Source organism: Syngnathus scovelli, chromosome 6, assembly GCF_024217435.2.
Source record: "Syngnathus scovelli strain Florida chromosome 6, RoL_Ssco_1.2, whole genome shotgun sequence".
Classification (NCBI taxonomy): Eukaryota; Metazoa; Chordata; class Actinopteri; order Syngnathiformes; family Syngnathidae; genus Syngnathus; species Syngnathus scovelli.
This window is the reverse complement of record NC_090852.1, coordinates 13,710,857-13,734,516: the sequence shown is the minus strand read 5'-3', so window position 1 is coordinate 13,734,516 and position 23,660 is coordinate 13,710,857. Positions and strand designations below refer to the sequence as shown.

The window sequence follows — 23,660 nt, the reverse complement described above, 5'->3', positions numbered from 1 at the left end:
AACATTTTATCAAGCATTCAGCATTCTTAGACGTTTTGCTAGTGTTTGGACGCAGCACCTTTGCTAGTGTTGGAAGCAGCATGATATGTCGAGTGAAACTTTAGTTATTCCAAAGGGAACATATTTGTTGTTACATTGTTGAACATAATGAATTAGATAATAGTAATAAAAAAGAAAAATCACAGTATGGGAAATTGGTGCAATTGTACTTTGTAGTTTATATCAACTGCACTGTATAATGACATTGATTTGACTTTGTCTGCAGCACATTGGTGCAATGATTAGCCCTGCTGTGTCAAATCGACCTGGCGCTATGCTTCTGTGTGTTCCTCCCACAACGGTGTTTCTCATTCTTTACCGAGTCAAGTTATACACTTAGATTAGGCAAATCTCAGGGCACACCACCAAACAAAAACTCCGGATACTGATAATGATCTTGTCTTTATTTACTCAGTTTGTGTGATATCTGGGCCTGTTTAATAGCCACAAAACGGATATGCTCATAGGAAGCTGTGATTTAAAATGGTATGAAGCTGTCTAGTGCACAGGTGTCAAACTCAAGGCCCGGGGACCAGATACGGCCCGCCACATAATTTTATGTGGCCCGGGAAGACAAATTGTGCATCAAATTCGTGTGTCATTACTAGAATTGCAAATTGTCTTCACTTTTAATAATATCAGTTTTTTTAAATATTTGACCAGTTTTTACTCGTCTGATTTGAAAACGAGTTATTTGTCAATTTGTGTTGTAGCTTTTACTGTATATAATATGAGGTGCTCATACATTTATTTGGGTTGGCAGTTATAATGGCCCTCCGAAAGAAGCTATGACTACAATGCAGCCCGCGAAAAAAATTGAGTTTGACACCCCTGGTCTCGTGCCTTGGTTGGGATTCACCTCTCTAAACCATGTGTGTACATAGGAATAGTTGCATGTGATTGATTGGTTAATATCCAGGATGTAACCACCTTTCACCGTAAGCCAGCCGTTATAGACCTCAGCTTCCCTTGACTGTAACCAGTGTAGTGTTCCAAGAAATGTATGAAAGGAGGAATCAAATCATTTCCACATTGCCACCACTAAGGTGCTCTCTGAGTTGGAGCAGCAATGCTACAAAGGAGGAGCCAGAGCTGCACCACTAGCTTTCGAAAGATGCATGCCTACTTCTTGTTTAATCGTCTAAAAGACTATTCTAAACAAATCCGTCTTGAGCGAGAAAGCCAGCACATACTGTAGTTGCGAATGTGAATGACAAATTCTTTAGCTTAGTGTGTCAAGGGAGAACCCTGGCAGAGTTGTTGTCAGCTGAGTTGACTGATGAGGTTACACCCAAGCATGAATAATGCAGCATACTTTGGGGTGAAGAAGAGAGAGATGGAGCTCGGTAATTGGGTGAAAAGAGAACAGATGGAGGTTTCGACACTTAAAGATTTAATGCAATGGCACTTCTCTTTATCCTTACTCTCTTGTCCCCGCTTTCCCTTTTCTGTCCTCCCATTATTTTCTTTGAGCATCTTCAGTCTTTTTCGACCATGCTGCCACTTCCATCATGTCCTCATGTCTTCCCGAAAGCCCATAAGGCTGCCACTGTACAGATACTGTCAGGTTGTCAGTTTTGTGGGCTTTTCGGCTGACTGGGAATTTCTGACCTGCTGGTAGCTATTTAACAACTTTCACACTCTTTTAGCCACTTGCTGATTTGTTTTTGCATAGCTGTGTAGGAGTGCTAGTTACAAAGTTCATCATTCTCTGCTAACCATATGTCACAGCCATGCTGTCCATTTCAGAAAAATTTGCTGGGTTACAATACAATGTAATCTTTCAAAAATATTTTTTTACTCACATCCACAAATTCATGCAAGTCGTGTTCTATAGTAAAGATACTAAAAGTGGCAAGAGAGCTTCACGCTTCACACTGCAGGTGACACTAAAGATGAAATATACAAACTGCTCTCCTTGTGATTTTTATTAACTAATGCACTCATATTGGCTTTAATTTAGATATAAACATACAACTGACCAAAAAAACAGAAATAACTTTCCACTATCTTTCCTTACATAAAGTCACATGCACATACATTATACATATATACATGTCTGCCTCACAGTTCAGCGGTGCAAGGTTTGATCTTTGCATGTTCTTAACTTAAGCAAAAGCTTGCAATGGCAATGAAAGACACAAGACAGTGTTCTGTATAAATCTCTTTGAAGTCATCTGTTGTAGGTCATATTCCTAAATTGTGGCTTTAGATGGACTAATCCAAATTAGCACAAATTAATTGATTAAGATATAATCTCCTGAGAGGGCGCACTGCCCAGCAGGCGATTAATTTTTGGTTCCATATTTAGACACTCGTATTGAGATTGTTTTTTTTTTATTAATTTGTGAGATTATCAGGGTGAGGGATACATGTGTACATGTGTCCGAGGTGAGGGGAGGGTAGTCTCCATGGTGTTGATAACTTGCACATCTGTGAAAGCACCATTAACACTGAAAGGTACCATATTTTCCACTGAACATATGTGGTACATTATTAAGCGCAAAATATGATGATATGGATCCTGAACTGTTGAGCGACTGAAGTTGTACATCAAGCAAGAATGGGAAAGCAAAGCTTCAATATTTAGTGTCCAGTTACTTATGGGGTGTTGTTAAGAGGAAATGTGCAACACAGTAGTAAACATGACCCTTCCCCAGATTTTTGGAATGTTTTGTGGGCTTTTTACTCAAAATAGGTGAATACTTCCAAAAACAATTTCTTCAGTTTGTCCTTGTAGCGTATTCAATTTAATATAGGTTGGAATGGAACTTGTTGCAATTTGTTTTTAATTGACATTTTCCCGACTTCATTCTAACTGAAGTTTGTAAAAGAGAAAGTGAGTCAGATGTAAAGCGACAAGCTGCTGACTCTGGACTCTTATTTTTGTGATCATTATAAATCCAGCACAGTGTGTAGTGCAACTCTGGGAGGAGGTAGGACAATGCCCTCCCTCCCACAAATAGTAGTGTGACTATCCAATTAGCTATTCCGCCCAGTATGTTGATTTTAAAAATATAATACATATAATTATATTAAATATAATAATTCAAAGGCGAGGGTTTGATGCCCGCTGTTGACAGATAAGAATGCAATACATCATTCTGCTGTCAAATTGTCACTCGTCACACTTCTGCTGCGCCAGCCCACCCAACTTGGCTGAAACCCATCTGACAAATAGCCTTGGGCTGATATGAATATCAAGATCAATCGGCAATTGTGCCAAGGGGCACATGCACTTCCTACAAAAATAGAGCACTAAACTCCTATTTGTCAGATAAAAAAAAAAAAGGTGTTTTCAGTGTACACTCTAAATAAGCTTTGCTATACTGTAATTGCGCTTGTGCTACACCCTCATACTGCTTCTTCCCATCTTGCAATTCTGCACACGTCTATCATACTTTTCCCCTCGGCCAAGTGGGCCCCATGGGCCCAGCTACAAAACCTGAGATAGAAGCACTGTGATCTATAATTCACACAGATCACTGACCCAAGAGAATGTACACTTGGCCCCTTAACTTAGCCCGGCAATTAGCTCCTCTTCACAATTTTATTAGCATTTGTGTGTGTGTGTTTGTGTGTGCGTGTGTGTGTGTGTTTGTGTGTTTTCCTGCACACATTTTTGTATGGAGTTCAAAGGAAGAAAGTCTGAATGTCAGTCTACAGTAGTTATGTGTTGTGATCGGTGAAGGACCTCTGCGCATCTCATCACATCTAAGAGGCTAGCTTCTTTGAAAACATTCACTTCAAGTCTCCCACATCCAGCCTCAATATGGCCTTCAGTAACACAACCTTTTCTATTGCTTATTACAAAATGAACGTAACATAATGAGATCGGGTGAATTTAATCTGTTCAGAGAATTGACTGAGCCAGCAGGATCACAGTTTTGTGTGTACGTGTGTGTGTGTGTGGGTGCATGCACATATTGCTTCCCTTACTATCATTGACCTACACATTTACTGAATGGCGTACAAGGACACCCCTCGCTGAGCATAAGCATACTCACACTCTTATAGTTTATGGAATCGATAACAAGCTTTTAAAGGTAGATATTCTTTAGACAGAGAAGTTAAAATAGAAATACAATAACACTCCAATAATAACAACAAATGATTGTCATGCTTTGTACCACTTTTATTGTATCCCAAAGCAAAGTAGTAATCCAATGTCGCGATGAAGTAGTATTCAAAACTTCAGCACCACACGAGTCCTACCTTTTTGTATTCATTCTACATTTTTATAAATCTTCACATATGCATGTGGTTACCAGTGGTAGTCACTTTGCAACTGCATAATGATGAAAAAAAAATGTTGCTTTATGTAATGTATGTAACCTAAATTTGCCATTATCTAAAATACATACATTAAGTCCAAAAGGAAAGTATGTACTTTGCTTCTCCCATACAGTACACACTCCGTTGAAGGACATGAGACTAGAGAGGATGCTGAGAGATAAGTGAATTTAAATTCTCCAGAGGAAAGCTGTGGTTTAGGGTACGCTCTGCCATTCTCCGCCATCCTGTAGCACACTCGCATATTGCTGTTAATGCACTTTCTTTATTGTGCTTTTCAAATAGCTTCAGGCAATGCAACACCACATCTCAAACTGCTGAGGTGTTCTCTCCAAAAGATTCTGAAGCTGTTGATTTTTTTAAATGTGCCATATTGATGTGTTCTTTCTTGCCCAAGACAATCAATACAAAAGTTAATGTTGCAGAGAGTCTATCTGATCTCATAAAAACTATTGTTTTGTTGAAAAGTTTTTTGTTTTTTTAATTCTATCTAGCTAGATTCATATTAAAAGTAAGGAGCACAAGACCCCGGCTGCCCCTTAGAGCAGTAACCCCTAATATTAGAAAAGAACATAAAAACTGCCAAAGTTGCAAAACATTCAAAAAAAAAAAAAAAAAAAAAACAACAGCAACAAAAAGCACTTGCTACAAACACAAGGCAACAATATTTACAGGTAACTAAACGGCAAAGAACCGAAACTGAGCAAAGGAAAGAAAAACAAGGAGCAATATGTACATTCAGCAGGGAAAACTGTCAGGCAACACAGGTGAGCAGCTTCAGTGGCCTTAAGAAGGCAGCCGATTACAATCAGCTAGAGGTGTGTCGCAAGAGTATCCACCCACCAACAGTCACTCTGTTACTGAGGCAGGGGGAAAAAAGCACAGACATGACAAAGGGGTGGATAGATGGCTACGGTTGGGAATCAGCTCTCGAGAACGAAGTTACAGGGCGTAATTCTATGTTTGTGGCTTTCTTTGTTTGAGTGCATGTTTAATGATGGGCGGACCTTTGTGTGTAGTTTTTTATGAAAGCCATCAACTCTGATAATAGACGTCAGAGTGGCCTGTGTGAATGTGCGTCTCCTGGGAGTGTTTGTCTTTTGATTAGAGAGCAGCAGAGAACGGCTGACTACACTGGAACTTAATTGTCTCCCTGAATCACTGCGCTGTGACTTTTGACAGTTAAGCTGACATGACTGGTTGACTTCACTCTCTGGAGTGCAAATGAAGTCAGTTATGACGTTTACATGAGTGGTTCCAACAGGCTTCTTAACATGAGTGTGATTTATTTTTTTTATTTTTTTTTTTATCCTGCTTATTTAGTCCCTTCACATCCAAGTATAATTACTGTAAATAACCCATTTTCATCCCATGCCACGTCAGAGTTGTCCTCGGAGATCTTTTGAACTGTAAAACTCGTTTGTGTGTCAAAAGACAAGTTTATAAAAGAAAATCAGATCAAATACAACTATAATACAATTCAGTTAAAAAAAAAGTATGTTTGTTAAATTCCACATCCTAATGCTTGGATGTATATGTATATTTTCTTTTATATTCTGTGTGCAGCTTCATAGTACAGTATTGAGGTAGATTGCCAAACTAAAGATATGGTGACAGAGCCTCTCAGAACCTCATTGTCATGTGACCATGGGGAAATGGCAGTAAGGTGGAACTAATTATTTGCACCACAGAATCATTTCCATCAAAATGTTCCCCCGACACGGGGGTGGCACACTATGGCCAGCATTGGCCACCACATAGCTCTGCCCCTGGCGAAGACAACGTAAGACAACCTCGATAGACCACTAAAGTGATCTGGGAAGAACGCCATTGCCTTGCTCGACACTGAATTCTCTTTATTACAAATCTGTGAATGGGAAGCTGTTACAACTATTGTATCTTAGTATGTTTTTTTTTTAAATATAATATGAAACAAACTACGCCATTTCATGTGCCCCTAGGCCAAATGCTGAGATTCATATAAATATATATATTATATAAATAAGGTTTATGTTGGAGAGTTGCTATTCTTGCCTTCCTGCATTCTGTTGACTATGAAATGACATTCAACTGTGAAGTGGATGGATGGATGGAAAAAATTCAAGATGTGCACTTCAATATCTTCTCAAAAGCAGAGAGTTGAAAGAGAGTAATGATAGAAATATAAATGGGATTCTCAAAAACCTAACTTCCAACCAAATGAAAGACTGAATCTTACATAACTGTACCATTCTTTCAACAGGTTTATGAGAGAGGAACAAACATGGAGCAGTTTGTGACCCGTTTTCTCCTGAAGGAATCAGCCAATCAGATCCAGTCTCTCTTGAATTCTGTGGAAAGTGCTGTGGATGCCATTGATGAGCAACACAGCCAGTCAGGGTGAGTCTATAGTGTAATATATTGTCAAAAATATGTACAGTGGGCTATGTTGCTAGATTTCAAACAATAATTATGGCTTGCATTTTATATGAGGCGTGTCAGAAAAATCCCTGGATAGATATCAAAAGTCGTATTCCAAATCCAACCTTTTGATTGTGGTCCATACAATCAACCAACACGTCTACAAAGAGATCCTACGACATCCTTATGGCCATGACGACAAAGCTGTGAAAGTTTCTGGAACAATCCCTCGAGGATGAGAAGGATGTGAATTATGAACGTCAAAGGGAAAATCTTTGAAATGTGTTTGTTTACACCAGTCCTGAAACTTTCCTACCACACCTCTTAAACAGCATGTTTTCTTCACTACTTATTCACGCAAACACACTGAAAACTATTTTCAGTCTGTGCTGCATATCATCTTTCTGGCAGAACAGTTGAGCATTTGGTTATTGTGCCTGCCTCATGATTGAAAGTCTCAACTCGGGCATTTTTATACGAGTTCATATGCTCTTCCCTTGTGTGGCTGTTTTTCTTTGGCTTCCTTGAGCATTCCAAAAACATGTTAATTATTGACGCTTGCTCATAGATGTAAATGTAACTGTACGTTGTATGTGCTTTGTGATTAACAGGCAAGCAGTCAGGGGTACATTTTATCCTCTTACCCAAAGTGAGCTGAAATAGGCTTCAGCACACTCGGTAGAAAGTGAATCAAAAGAATCTTCTTTGTCATATGTACTCTAATTTGAAAAACAAACATGTCCTATGGGGTTCTGGCTTTCGTCTATGTGAAAGGGGTTTCAGGGCACTGAAAAACTGGCTTTCTGATTTGGCCAAGATGAATACATTTCAGTAATTTATTCCATTCCATTTCAGCCACATTTCAGCCAAGACGAGCCCCCGAATGTCAGAGAGGCGTCATGACAGCGTTGTTCCTGATTATCCCCCTAATAACAGAATCAGTGCAAAGGAGGCTGTCAGGACCATCAATACTGCCTCAGGTGAACAAACACACACACATACACGCACAGACACACAATCAGATTGCAATGCCTCCTTGTATTTTATGGCTGGACCCATCCATCATGTGCTTGTATGATCACCTTCACGCCCACAATCATTAGACGAAAGATGCTCGACTGACACTCAGCAGTTTAGCATTCACTTAACTCAGATGCCCAGATAACATTACATCATCATCATCAAGATAATGATGACCTCAATACCAACATTTTGTTATATCAATATATACAATGTATGACAATATTGCATAAGCTTAATGTCAGTGAATTTTTACTCTGCAATAACTCATAATATCCTCTAAATGGAGCAAATAAGACAAACATCTACCTCCTGATTTGTTCCCTTTTAAGAAAGTCTCTGACGCATGGAGCCATCTGGCCAGGGTGAGTCCGGTGGCCCTCACAGTGGCCATAGCCAACCCACATAGCCTGCTTGTCTGCTTGACTGAACATGATTTATTGTGGTAGAGCCAATCAATTGGACAAATCCAGTTGGTTAACTCAAATCATTGAATCTGTTTATAAGAAAAAAAAAGTTACTTTTTATCTTCAAGCATACAATATTAGAGAGCATGGACACATCGTTATTTGTGGTTGTGCCAAATGCTGTAGTTAGATGTAATAAAGATGTTTCTTTAAAAGGGAGAAATTATCCATCATACGCACAATTTCAAAAAGTTGCCAGTTTTCTCAATACGCACAATTTCAAAAAGTTGCCAGTTGTCTCAATCGTGTGTGTGTGCGTGTGTGTGCATGTGTGTGTGCGTGCATGCGTGCGTGTGTGTGTATACTTCATTTTTATATTGACTGTTTCATTTATATTTATTGTTCTACTTAAAGTTTATGTTTGATAAATGTAAATAAATAGAAAACAAAACACAGACACCAACTTTATGTTTGATGAATAAAGACAGAAACTCAAGAAGACACACTAATTTTTAATTTTATAAAATTGTGTCGTTAACAAGATGATAAATTTGTGTTGGCAAAACACCGGCTAAATAGTGGGTACTCTTAAAAGTTACTTGAAGCACTGTTATATTCAATTAAATGATTTGCACTCCATTGTATTCCTTGAAAAGATGTTTTAAAACCACATACTGTATTTTATTGTACATTCTATACAAAATACTTTCTATATATTATGAACAGACAGACACAAAGATAATAAAACATTCTACATAATTTCATTGAAGGAGAAATAATATAGTTTTACAGTTTTTGCCACTTAAAAAATATCTCAACTTGATGCTGCCATCAACATGACTCACTGAAGGGAGACCGTTGCCAAGGTGATAAGCAGTGCCTGGTTTCCTCCAATCATGATATCTGGCATTCAACGCCAAGAGATCAGTATTTGTCTCATCAGATAAGCCAATTTTGGCTCTCAATAATTTCAGTCCTTCAGCTGCCTTGTACATTTTTCTATAAAACTGCCTGGCATGTGGCCACTCTACAATGCATGCTTGATTGGTTGACTTGTTTTGGCTTATCAAAGCCACTGTGCTCACCGGTACCTTCGAAGCAGTGGATTTATTTTTACTTTTTTCCACTGACCTTCCTTAGATCTATGGCGTCAGACAATTCTGTCCCTGAGGTCTTTAGTCAATTGATTTAACTTCATACTTGGTAAGGGCTCTGATATTCACCAGCAACTGTGGGATCTTCCTGCATATAGACAGGTCTGTGTCATTCAAAAGTATGTCCAGTCAATTAAATTTACCAAAGGTTAACCAAAATTAAGATGTAGAAATATCTCAACGAAAAGCAGAAGAAACAGGTTGGCTATAAAAAAAAATTCAGTGTTTTTAAATACATTTGAACCAAAAAAATCTTCAAATAATTTTGTCATTGTTGTACTGATTTAGCAAAATTTACCAAGAAAAGAGAGAGAGAGAGAGAGACAGAGAGACAGAGAGCGAGAGAGAGCAAACAAAGAAATATTAATTAGCAGTGAAGAAAATTTCATCCTCTAGCTGCTAAAATATACTGACGTGAACTCCGACCCCAATTTCCTTTAGGGAAACACCAATCACTGAGCGCTTAAAGATTTGTGTGAAATTGTAATAGTAGAGAACTTGAAACAGTAATTTGATGCTTGACCTCACTCGGAGTTTTTGTGTTGGGCACAGTATAAATCTATGATTGATTGATGCTGTACTATAAAGCCTGTGGAAATTCTTTTTAGTCAATTTATGCTGTTGTCTTCTCCGTACTTGACCGCCACAATAAATAGCAAGGGGTATGATATTTCAGAGTCTTGCATTTAGGTGTCTCGTATTCAACTTTAGCTAACACAATGGCAGTGACAGTATTTTATTTTTAACATGGAAAAAGTTTTTGGATTATTATGCAACACTCTCAAGCATGACAGAATCTGAAGTTATTGATAACTGCATTTGAATATATATTTCCTCACTGTATTCATGTTCTCAACTAGTCTTGTTATTGCTCACATAGGAAGCACAGACACCCATCCTTTTGTGCTAGTGATATACTGTAGCCACTGTACAGTGCAAAGTGTGTAACTTGATCAGGAGCAAGATAAATATGCAAGGCAGTGGAATTGCAGGGGAGAGGGGATGGATTGGCTAAAGATCAAAGCTGAGAGCAAAAGTGGGGGAAAGAGAATTGAAGAGCTAAAAATATCCACAGCTAACTCCAGGTTGAGCATCCACTTTGCTGTATTGTATTTCTGTGCAATGGCATACTGCATCTCCTTTGTATTTTTTAAAATCTGTTGCATTTAATTGTTTGGGGTTTACGAAAATCCTGTTTGGGCACATTGCTTGCTTGAATGTAGTTCAATAGGTAACCCTCAGCCGTCCAAGGATATTCACAGGACAGGTTTGGTACCACTTGTACTCCCCAAAATGTCGACTGCTGTGCATTTGTGCTATTTGTTGTGTGGTAGTCTGAATTCATTCTTAAAATGAAAAAAAGTAATCTCAGAACTCTTGCACTAAAAACCCAGTAGTTACAACAAGGAATTAAATTATTGGTGTGCTAAAGTAGTTGTTTGTTTTGTGTGCTTGTCTTGGTGACGGTCAGCTGAAATGCAAATATTATTTTCTACCATGCTTGGTCGTCAAGCTATCCGACAACACCTTGACTCTTCATATGCACTCATAACTGAAATACAACATTCCATAAATGAGTTGCCCTTTCAGTTTTATAAAGTGGTTGCTATGGAAACTCAGGAGCAGCAGAGTTTGAATCATCCTTTCATATTTTAATTCCGTGCCTAAGCTTGCATAGAAAAATACACTATAATTGTGAGTTGAGTGATAATTAGGAACTAGAAAGACTAGATACACTATAAAACAAGTTAGAGAGTACTGAAATCTAACATGACATATCCACCACCCAGACCGTGAAAATTGTGAGATGAGCGTTCTTATGCCTACAATGTACCTAAAGTTGCCCGACACGTCATCTATTGTAACACAAATTCAACCAGTTTTACCATATGGCTGCGTTTGTAAACTAATTTCTAGACCTGCCTAATACTGTAGATAAAATAGAAGGTGCACAGTTCCACTTTAGCTAATTTAAGTATGACTGCACGTAAATGACATGAACATTAGGCTGCTGGGTTGGCATGCCGTAAAAATGTTAAATGGGGTGAATATGGAATAACTGAAAGTATATTTTAATAGAGTAGAGAGTCAATAGGTGGCCTGCTCCTCTCAACCATCTGCTCATTTTGAAAGCTGTAATTCCTGATTCACTTTTATAATTGACCAGGGCACTCATTTTCATCAATGACCACTGGGCTTTAAGGTACAAGAGCCTCCATGGCTACATGCTCTGGATTATTTGATGAGTTTCTGTGTGTGTTGGTGTGGAGGAAGGTAGCTGCTAATTGACTGGCTGTTAAAGCTTTTAATGAATAGTGGGCAGTCAGCTCTCTGATTAGCTGCAGGGAGCCATCAGGGGAAAGAAAGTGGAAGGGTGATCAGGAGAGAGCATGAGGTGGGGGTTGGAACGGGTGATGAGTGCAAAGAAACACAAGCACACTGCACTCAGGAATGGGGGAAGCTACTCCAAAGAGGTGCAATGATTAATGATCTTTTCTCAATTTATTTGGGTTCCTGCCATTCATGAAAAACTGACAATTGCATTAGGTTAGATTCAACTTTGATGTCATTACGATCGTCACAAATACAAAGTAACGGAATACACATGGCCTTTAACTAGGAGTGCATGAGCAGTAATGTGACGTGTGTGTCGGGCATGAGATGATATATACAGTTGATTTAATAAGACGTCTACACACCCACAAAAGCCAGGTTTTTGTACTAAAAATAAATTAGACCAAGAAAAAAAACATTTTTTTCCACCATAACGGCGCCCTATAAACTTTACAACTTAATTGCAAAAAGAGAGAAATATTTGAGAGGGTGAAGTACCGGTAAAGAGTAACCATTTAGATAACATTTTAGGATTGCACAAGTGTGCGCACGCTCTTCTAACTGTGGGTGTGGTTGTGTTCAGAATTAACCAATCACATTGAAACTAATGGTTAAAAACCTTTCACCATCTAAAGTGCCTCTAAATAAACCTACTGAAGTTCAGTTCTCGTTAAAAGGCTTTCCCAAATATTATTTTTAACTTCCCAGCAGAGGCCTGGAGGTCACCATGCCACTCTGTTGGTAATGGTAAATACTATGTTTCTGACAAACATATATTTCTGAATTATAGCCCAAAAGTTCAACTTTGCTTATGTGGGGCCAGAACCAGTTCCCCACATTCGTTGGGAGGTTAGCCTAACTTGAAGATGATATGCACACTTGTGCATTGTCTCAGTTTGTTTTATACTTCCCCTGCCCACATTATTGGTGTGAAACATATTTAAATAATTTATCTTGGTCTCGTTTTTTATGTCAACAAGGGTGTGCATTTTGTATTTATTTGTTTGTTTGTTTGTTTGTTTGTTTGTTTGTTTGTTTGTTTGTTTGTTTGTTTGTTTGTTTGTTTGTTTGTTTGTTTGTTTGTTTGCTCTAGACAAAGTGTTAAAATGTTGTGTGGTTCCCTGGGAATGGGCTTGAAATGATATTTTCAGGGCAACTGTGATTATTTCCAGGCTTGCACTCAGCTCACTGCCCAACTAGAAATGACTATGATAGAAAGACACAAAATGCTTTTGATTTATTCGAGGTTACATCTCCCTGAACATGTAAGATCAGAAATATGACTGATGGAAAAAAGAGTTTGTTACCATGGTTGTGTTCTAAAGTCTTTTCTGTGTACTATACAGCCATTTTCCATCTGATCCTATGACTCAAAATTCAATATCTGATCAAATGTGAATATGTTACTCTTACAACATGCATGTGATTGTATTTGTTTTATAGTGATTTAAAACTACATTGTATTATATACTATTATATACATATGACTGGTGACAGAGCAGGGACATTCTCATTATTGTCTGTATTGCGATGTTTTGTTTAACTGTACCTCCATCGAACATAACCAAAGTCTGTTTTTTTCCCCGCAGCAACTAGCTGCTAAAATTGTTTAAGTAATGCAGATGCAAATGAAACATCAGATGGACTGCAGTGGTTGCAATTAACTTGTCACAAATGGATTTGCAGCATTTCATAAATGACTTGTTTATTCTTCAATAAACTGAGAGGGCAATGAAATGCAAGACTGCAGTTTGTCTCCAAAGCTGTCGGCATCATCTTGAAACTATTTTTTTTTTTTTATCCATGTATGTGCATGTATATGTTCTGCAGGTGCAGTGGAGGTAAGGAAAGAGGGTCTCGAGGCTCAAATCAATCGCCTGTCTGAACTCATCGGACGACTGGAGAATAAAGTAAGAACCCACCCAAACATGCACAAACTGCTCGTCTATTTGTCTGCCCTCCTCCTGTTATTCACTCACTATTAGTGTCTACAGACTGATGTGCCCTTCCAGTTACATGAAGTCTGATGTTATCTGTTTTTAGCCATTCTTTTTTATATTGCTGCCATTCGTTGAAGCTGTAGTTGCAAGAAGACTAAAACATATCCATAATTGAGGAGCATGGAAACAGGTTTGCTTGCTAAAGGAGGAGGGGGAGGAGAGGGCTGTTTGGTCCAGTAGAGAACATGTTAAGCCTAATGGATATCCAGCAGACTCAGCTGTTTCTGAACGAGTGAACCACAACAGCAGAATCAGCTATGAATAACTAAACGCAATGTCCAGTTCTTGAGACAGACAAAGGAGGCAAAAGGAGTACATGTATGACAAAAATGCCATTTTAGATATGGACAAAATATGTGCAAATGTGCATACGTGTGCTCTTGCTATATTTCAGTTTTTTAATCATTTATTTCTCATATATTATAATCATAATTTATTTCTCGTATAAAAGCTCCACGATCCCAACCCAACGCCATATCATATGAAGCAAACAAAATGACCTAATTTTTTTCCACTGCAACGAACTATCTTGCACCAAAAAGTGTGATTCAACGATAGCACAAAACCGCAAACCATTATTAAGTGCGAGTAATTCTGTATATTTTTCCACAAAATTAATTGACACATTTTGATATTATTATTATTATTATTATTATTATTATTATAATGCTCATATATTATTAGGGTAATTGGGACATATCATTTCAAATACGCCCCAAAAAAATTATTGGGTCAACTCACGTTGTACCATAGTATAAGACGCAACTTATAATAATAACTTATTATTTATGCGCCGATTCGTCATATCCCTCCCAGTCCACAAAGTACTGGCAGCCCAGAATCGGCGACGGCCTGTGTAGACAGGACCCCCATCAATCATCCTGTGGGGCAGGAATGTGCCGACGATGGGCATTGTAGGAGTAGGCGGCGACCACTCTGAGGAGGCTCTGGCCCAGGCACTGGCGAACGCAGGCGAAAGCTAATGTCGTCCAGTAATACTCGCTGGTTGTGTCCTTGGGCAGGACACTTTACCCACCTTGCCTCCAATGCATGACTTGGTGAGAATGTTTAGTGGTGGTCGGAAGAGCCATAGGCGCGCACTGGGAGCCTGCCCCAGGACAGCTGTGGCGATTTATGTAGTTTACCACCACTAGAGTGTAAATGTGCGTATAAATAATACATCTACTGTGCGTGCTTTGAGTGTACTATGTAGAAGTACAGTATAAATCCAGTGCATCATTATTATTCAAAGAATTGTACTTTATCCTTGAAAATATCGTGTTTAGAATGTATTATCTAACATTTGCTGATGTATGTGCAGCTCTGGCAACAATGCCTCACCGAAAGATCCTTGCCTTCTCATTTTGTAGTCATATGAGCACAAATGAAAGCACTATATTCTGAGTCCAAACTTAGTTCTATTGAAACGTGTCTGAGAAAGTCAACCAAAGCTTTGCAGTATGGCACGCTCCAACACACACAAAAGTCTTGATTAAACAGTCGTCTTTGATAATTTAATCATGCATTTGCTGGTTTGGGTAAAGATACACTACGATATGTGACATGAGGTGATGTGATCCTAATGGCTCATATCTTTTTTTCTGGCATGTGTTGAGACAGTCACCACAGAAGAGCCTTTAACCTTTATTTGGCATATTAGTGTTAAATAGGTTAGATTATGCATGGTGGTGAATCTCTGTTGAATATTTAATGTCCCACTACACTGATTTAGAGCTGCAGAAAATCGAAGCTTAAGCCAAGCCTATGCAAAACACTAATGAGACATGTTCTAATAATATCTGACAGTCTTGTCGTTTTAGCGTGCAAAAACATTTGTACAAGCAGTGCACACAGCTCTGACTCAAATGAAATTTTGTGATTGAGTGTTGGTATCAGGACTGAGGACATGAACATGTTTTTTTGTTGACTTGGCCTTGACTGGGAGTCCTTGGCATTTGACTTGGACTTGTCTCAGACTTTGCCACTGTACTTGCAAAATATATCAGTAGTCCAGTGTAGAAAATGGATGGATAGATGATTATATTGCAGGACAAACCGCAACGGTCCATTTACAAATCATGTTTTAATCTGGAAAAATTAAAATGCTTTCCTTCATATTGACCTTTGTGCAGTGTACGTTCTGATAGTTTTTTCACTTTAGCGGTTTTGCAAGGTCGATGGATTGTCTTTGTAGCGTCTCAAAAAGAATTGTAAGTGCTTCTAAATTGGTCATTCGAAAGATGATGGGGAAAAAGGGGGTGGGGGTGTAATGCTTCATTGAATGTGTGTATACTCTAGAAGAAATTAAATTGAGATTTTGTGTTGGATTACCGTTTATAAAGACCTGACGATGTCTGAAAAATGTAGCTTTCCTGAGGCAAGTGTACAAGATATGTACTGTGTGTTTGTGACTCCAACTGAATAACTAATGTAATCTGAATTTTAATGATGTTGATATCCAATGCCAGTAAATGTAGCCATTCCACTGTGTTACTACAAAAATGTACTTGCTCGGTTACTTTAACAAATGTTCATCGTGGCCCTTGCATGCTGTACATCTTATTTGAATATCTTGTCCTCAGGCACATGCAGCAAATTTACAGGTAATTAGGCCTCGTGAGTCCCTTTGTTGCAAACAGACACACAGTAGATTATTACAATAGATGGGATGAACATTCTGCATGTATAAAAAATATATATGTTCTTACCTCACCTCTGTTGCTTCAGCTTCATCAGGAAACATGGAATTGATATCGTGTTTATAATTATTAGATGACTCAAATGTAAACCGTGTCTATACAAAAGTGTCTTAAATTTGAGTCCAACTCTGATTTGAGTGTGATATCACCTTCTTATCTTTTGTGTGTTGGGGGAGACAGACGCCTACCCATTTATCTAAACCTCTAGAGCAAACCTTGCTGTTATCATTTAAATGTGCGGTGCAGCCATATTTTATTCACCAGAGAAATTGCGCTTACCAGTCACTTAATTGCAAGCGGCCTTCGTTGCTTCTTGTGACTGACAATACTAAGTTTAAATGAATCCCAAGTTGTCAGAGTGGAGGGTAATCATAATACTCAGAGCCATGCACACCAATGTAAAGCCACTGGACACTTCCTTAGGTAGCCTTGCACACATGTATGAGTTGTATCATAATAGTACAGTTTGACACTGTCAGAGACGTCCTAATTTTACAGTATGTTTATTATTGTAATTGTCGTTCCCACTACACTGCATCATACTGAGAGGTTTTTCCCTTTGTAACATTGAGAGACAGCAACTTGCTGTTTACGAGCCCATCTTCAAAGCTTCTCATTCATATTGTGCTTCTCATTTGCCTACACCGTACATATCCTTGTGGATTCCATTGATATCCTGATGCACAAATTTAATATAAAAAACAAACACATCCCGCCTCCCTCTCTGTTCTGTGGTTTCTTCTCATAAGTGGCCTTGTATGTTGCAAGCGCTTTCTTAGTTGACTGACATGGTGTTGTTTTGTTTTCCCTTACAGACAGTCTGGTTTGATCTGCACCAGAGGCTAACAGACACAGACGGCACCAGCAGTGCAGTAAGTTGAGACAAAACCAATAAAAGAAGTAAACTTAATGCACGGCCTCAGGTGTAGCATCAGTTAGTAGTACCTTATGGAGGCAATGTCCTCTTTAGTACCGCAGAATTAGCAGTGATCTTGACTCGGCAATGTTATTAGTGAAGTGGTGGCAGCGCTGTTATATAACCTGCATGGTACCTTTTCAATAAAGTAGGAACTAAGCTTTCGAATGATTTCCAGGGATAAAGATCTTCTCTTCTCTTTCTTGCTGTTGTCTGCAGTTGAATCATTTTTGGGGTATTTTGGAGAAGAATGAATCAAGTCGCGCACATCTTTTAATATCGAACACCCACTAAGGAAATAACAGATATATTTACAGTATTCGTGTGAAAAGCCATGGGCAGTGTGTGAACCTGTTGTTGTTGTTTTTTTTTTTTAAGATCTAATCATGAATAGCAAGGTTTGAGCACATTGAAATTGCCACCAATTGGGCTCTACTTTCATTCCTCTTCACACCAGCACATTCACACCAGCTAAAATCTTTTATCATATTCGGTTAACTGCTACAAGAAAAAAAAGGTAAGAAGTCACATGCACGTGTGCTTATGAGATTTAATTCCCGCAGCTTTCCTACTAATGTCGAAAGGTACTATTAGTAGTTGCCTTCATGTTACCGTATACATAAACTCATATCGGGGGTCACGGGCGTACTGGAGCCTATCTCAGCAGTCATCGGGCAATAGGCGGGGGACACCCTGAACTGGTTGCCAGCCAATCGCAGGGCACACAGAAACGAACAACCATCCGCACTCACACCTAGGAGCAATTTGGAGTGCTCAGTTGGTCAACCATCCATGTTTTTGGGATGTGGGAGGAAACCGGAATGGTGGAAAAAACCTACGTGGGCACGGGGAGAACATGCAAACTCCACACAGGCACTAGCTTCTACTGGATTGGAAAAGGACACGTATTGTTTTTCTCTTCGAAAGTTTGACTCTCTTCTGAAGACACTGTCAGTCACCTGTAGCACTTACACCTGAAGTCACGCCACTCCATAAGCTGCTGCAAACAGTAAGCAATAAATTGGCCAGTTGTTATGGACAGAGACATGTTGCCGTTATTCATAAAAGAACACTTAGGTTTCTCAGAGTGGGAGACGTTTCAATTAATCCTACTCTAATTACTCTTCAAAATGCATCCCAAATCAACACTGAAAAATATTCTCTTTAAAGAAAGAAGGTACTCAGGAATGCACTTACAAGTACACATCACCATCTCAAAAATCCATCTTGCTCTTCTTCAAACTTATCCGTGTTGGACTAGTCTTAAAATGAGTGAGCGTAACTAAGGTTTGAATTTTTATGTTGGCCGCATTTTTGTGATGTGTAAGTGTGTAAGCGTGGTTGTTTTGTGAGGGGGGAGGGAAGGGAGGTGGGGGGCAGCAAGTGGCAGTCTAGTCAAGAATGAGGGGAAAATGCTGTTGACTCCCCATACTGGGCAAGAGAGTCACTGAGCCGCAATTGCTTGTGCTTAAGTAGGATTAGTGAAACTGCCCAAAGATCAGTGGGCCAAGTTTGTCGCATCATAATCAAAAGGTCGTGCAGTTCTAACTGCTACCAAAGGTGCATAAACCAAGTACTGAGCAAAGGTTGTGAATACATGTGTCAATGTCTATATTTCTTATTATTTCATTTGCAAATACTTCAATTGTACTTTTTCCAAAACGTTGGTTATGTTTTGTTGTTGTATGTATTATTTTAGGAACAAAACATATATACTAGGTTAGAGAAGAAATGCTCCAAGAGAATTGATTTTGATGTTCAGCTGTGGCTTTCACAAATTCAGCTTCTTAGAAAGTACTGAAAGATAGAAAAGAAATCCCATTAACTTCAGAGATTGTGCATGAAGAAGCAGCCACAAGACTCCACACGTCTAAACAGCTCTGTGATTTCTGGGTTGGAGTTGCCGAGGCGGCCAATGCCACCATGCAGGAGAGGATAATACTGAAACGTGTATGATACACTTTGAAACCAGTAAGAAAGATTATTAGAGATGCATTTTGCTTGTCGTGGGCAATCGAGAGCACCGAACACGAGAGTATTAATTATGTGTGTCAGTTGAAGTGTGGTCGGCCAAACCCATTTGCCGTATCGACTCAGTCTTTTTATCCTCGAGAAGCGCCTCAAAGTGAAGAGAAGAAGCAAGATAAGCCGGTAGAATATTGTAAACGGCTAATGCTTGGCTAAGGCGGGCAGCGAAGAGATTATGGTGTAATAAGAAGGAGGTAATAGAAAAGAAGAAATGAGAAAGTGATGAGGTCACAGGGACGGAACTGGTTTCTCTTTCTTAAAAATGAATTATTTTTCCCAGTCTTTTGGGTGTTTTCATCATACAGTTGACCTTTTTCCATCTGTTTTTTTCCACGAAGCTTTTTGCAACCATGTATTTGTCACAATGAAACACATAATTAACTACACTCTAGACTTCTCTGCACAGAACACCCACCTCCCCAACACTAATGTCCCATCTTGCAGCAGTGCAGACTTTAATTGCTCCTTTTTTTTTCTTTAATCTTTCAATAAAAAAATTAATGCAGTGACATACGTACATACATTGCCTTTCTGGTATTGAGGCCTTCTGGGTCAAAAACAATGCAAATAGAACTAGCCTATTTTCCCAAATGTTGGAACCATGTCTCAATTAATAGCTGGGTACTTTGTCATCTTCAACAAATAACCACCTCCCATCAAATAGATGTATTTTTTTGCAGGAAAAAATAACTGACACTAATTGTAGTTACCTTTCTTTAAATCCCTGTATTTATTATTATTATTATTATTATTATTATTATTATTATTATTATTATTATTATTATTATTATTATTATTATTGCAGTCTGTATAAATAATCTCTTAGGTCACTACGCTTTCAAAGGTATTTAATCTTATTGCTCAAACTATGACATGACCATAGATGTCACCACGGTAGATGGTACGCCTGCCGTGTTTCGGACATTTTTTTCTGTCTCCGGGCCCTAGTCATAATTATCTTCAGTTTCCAGAGGAAATATCAATCTTTTTACCTATTGGCATTGTTATAACACCCAGTGACGAAGCAAGAGTGTGCCAAGAGCAACTGAGAAGCGTGTTGTGCAATCAAATGTAAACAGTCGATTGCTACCCACCCAACATGGTGAACGAAAAAATACAAAGCGGAAGTGACGTTATGTCCAAGCAACATGAATTGTATGTCTGAATTGTTTGTCTGTATTTGGCATTAAGATCCCATTTGCAAAGGCAACATAACCCTGTAAGCAATTCTTAGGATGTACAGTCATGGGTAACAAATGCAAACAGGACAATCCATTTCCTGCGAAGAAAATTAACACACACACGTACACAACTTTTCCATTTGCCATTAGCTGTCTCTCTGAGTCAGCATGCATTATTTTACTACAACGTTTGTTCAATGAATGTGAATCAAGAGAGTCAATATCACTAAGGCACCACAGAGAAAAAGAGAGAGAGAAAGAGAATTTGGATTGGGCATGTCGAACAAGTCTCGATTTATAGTCAATCAATGAGCAACTGAAAGTCACGACAACACTCTCTGGTGGTTCATAGGAAAAAACAAAGAACATTCTATAGAAATGTAACCCTTACAATACTTCCTGGTCAAGAAACCTGGACAAAGATTTCAGTATGGAAGAAGTGTGCGTCTGAAAGCATTGAGATGAAAAAAGAATAAATATATCTTTTGTCCTTTTTCTGTGTATACCACACCCCCAAAGTAGTATAGAACTCATTCCACTTTTTCTATAATGGGTTTTACTAGGAATAGTCCATTCATACTAACATTATATTCCTAGATTATATAACCAGGAGAAGTCCGAGAAAGGCGATGATCCGCTCGAGTCCTCTCAGTCCCCAGTTTGTGACATCGCAAAGTTATTTTCTTGGATAGTGATTAACATATTAAAAAATCTTAAATTTGATATGGACTCTTTGAGTTGAAAAAAAAACAATGCCTCGTCAACAACAATTTAAAGCTTTTCTTTGTAATTACAATGTGTGGTTGGATTGAACCTTTCCATCAATCATATTCCAGCCTTCCATATAATACTGGAGTCCAAAGAAGAATATGCAAAATGTTTCTGAACTAATAAAGAGCTTCTGGCCTTTCATTGGAATAAGTGAGGGATTGCTTAAACTCAAAGCAAGAAACGAGAACTGGAGAGGCAGAGGTCGGAGTTGATGCTCAGCATAAAGAAATGAAAACGGTGAGTTAATGAAAAATATTAAGGAAAGGAAAGGAAAGGAAAGGAAAGGAAAGGAAAGGAAAGGAAAGGAAAGGAAAGGAAAGGAAAGGAAAGGAAAGGAATAGCTCTCTATGGGAAGGAGAACAGGGTGTCGTTATGCTTTATGCTGTCAGGGTGTTGAAAAGTGGGCCAACAAAGTCAAATGTGGAAAGGCTTGAGGACAAGACCAAAATGGGGAGCATGTGGGATGGGTCGAAAGCAAAATGAAATGTGAGATAAAGACCTCTGTGTGAGTATGCCTCAGTTACCATGGTAACCATAGACTTACCCCTTCTGACTACACGTCCCCATTTAATAGCATTCTTCTACCTTTATTCTGTACAGCAACTGATATTGTGCATTTACACATATTCACTGAATACTGCATGAGAGCCTCCGTAGACTGCTCACTTTTTGGTCTTTACCATGTCATTTTGATTATTAGAACAACAGAAAATTAAGCTTAGTACAATTGCATGCCAAGAATAGAATAGAATAGAATAGAATAGAATAGAATAGAATAGAATAGAATAGAATAGAATAGAATAGAATAGAATAGAATAGAATAGAATAGAATAGAATAGAATACAGTACAGTACAGTACAATAAAATACAGCACCTTTCTTGACATAAATAAGATACAAAACGGGGGTGGAAACGCAAGGCTTGTGTTTTAAGAATAAAAAATTTAAAGTGCAATAGAAAAATAAAAGTCATGAAACAATACTAAATTATACCATACAAAGGTACAGTATGGTATCAAGTAAATGTTTTAAATGTACAGTTGCAGAAAAATCAGGGATGCTGAATGTACAAACTAAACAATATAAAGTAAAGCCCACATATAATTTGCAATTGCAGCAGGGATCATGAGAGTACAAAGTAAGTGTTAATGTAAAATAATGTTACTGCTCAGCCAATCTATACAAAGTATTGAACTATTCGGCCGCTCAGCACACCGAGCCAGGATGACAATAAGTAAGAACAGGGGCTTTGTATTTGTGCCAACTCCAACTGGCACACAAACGAGATGATAATTAATACTTATGGCTGCTCCTCAGAGTTGGAGCATTTTTCAGTGAGATTTTGCCACTTCTATTCATCACAATAGTTCACAGTTGCCAACACCACAGCAGCCTAACTGCCAATAGCAAAGAACAGGAGGCCATCCAGCGTTTGTGTGATAGCTTTAGGTAGTGAAACTATTTTAAACTTCCCGCAAGGTTCCATGCTAAGCCATTTCCTCTTCTCCCTCTGCACTCATGGCTTTGCTCCATCTTACACCAACAACATAGATCATGAGTGTTGTGGGGATGTTTACTTTAGGCCCATAGCAAGGACAAACAAAGGTGGACAGAGTGGTGCAGATAGTAAGCTAATACAAACAACACGCCGCTAGAAAAAACTAAAATAGCTGTACTTTCTTAGAACACTCAAGCTGTCAAAAAGTTCCTGCAAAGAATTATTAAGACCGCATAATGTCAATCAGCGGCGACTTGCCTTGGAAAACATCTACATCTGCCTGCAAAAGACTAATTTTCAAAGGTTGCGCTCCGAAAAACACTTGAGGTCCATCAAAACAAGCACCGCCGGTTTTATAAACAGCTTCAATTCCAATGCCATTTCCATACTGAACTCTAAACTGAAACGTGCCAGCATTAATGTGCAATGATGTTATTTATTTTAGCACTGTGTTCAATATGGGCGGATATGTTTAAGATGCGCACTAATAAATGCGGCTCGAGCGTTTTCTGTTGTTGGTAGTTCCCTCTGGAATAACCTCCCCATAATTTGATTGTGTATACATAGTATTCTATATTATTCATACTATATTTGCAAAAACCCAGTGTCATACAACCCATCATGGTGAATATGTTATATACATACTGCTACACAATGTGCCTATTACCTCACAGCAAGAAGCTTCCCATTTGATTCCCATTTGAATCCAAGTGTGTGGCTTTCTTTGTGGAGTTTTAATGTTCCATCTATGCGGGCTCTCCCCAGGAACAAATGAATGGACTGAAAGGTTATAATGGGATATCATTACAGGTCCAGATCTTACTCTTAAAAACTCCCACAGGGAAAATTAACAGTTACTCAGCAGTATTCTGGCACGGTCTTACTTTTGCTAACAGTATCATTAATTCAGGCACACAAGTC

General features: G+C 38.6%; 1 protein-coding gene across 1 annotated transcript in view; it reads left to right on the top strand.

The window, feature by feature from the left end:
• Window positions 1-23,660, top strand: part of necab2 (N-terminal EF-hand calcium binding protein 2) — a 60,611-nt gene that overhangs the window by 28,106 nt on the left and 8,845 nt on the right. The window contains exons 6-9 of the mRNA XM_049724288.2: window positions 6,575-6,711; window positions 7,588-7,712; window positions 13,478-13,557; window positions 17,162-17,218. Of these exons, the coding sequence (XP_049580245.1) occupies window positions 6,575-6,711; window positions 7,588-7,712; window positions 13,478-13,557; window positions 17,162-17,218 (399 nt within the window). The remainder of the gene's footprint in view (window positions 1-6,574; window positions 6,712-7,587; window positions 7,713-13,477; window positions 13,558-17,161; window positions 17,219-23,660) is intronic.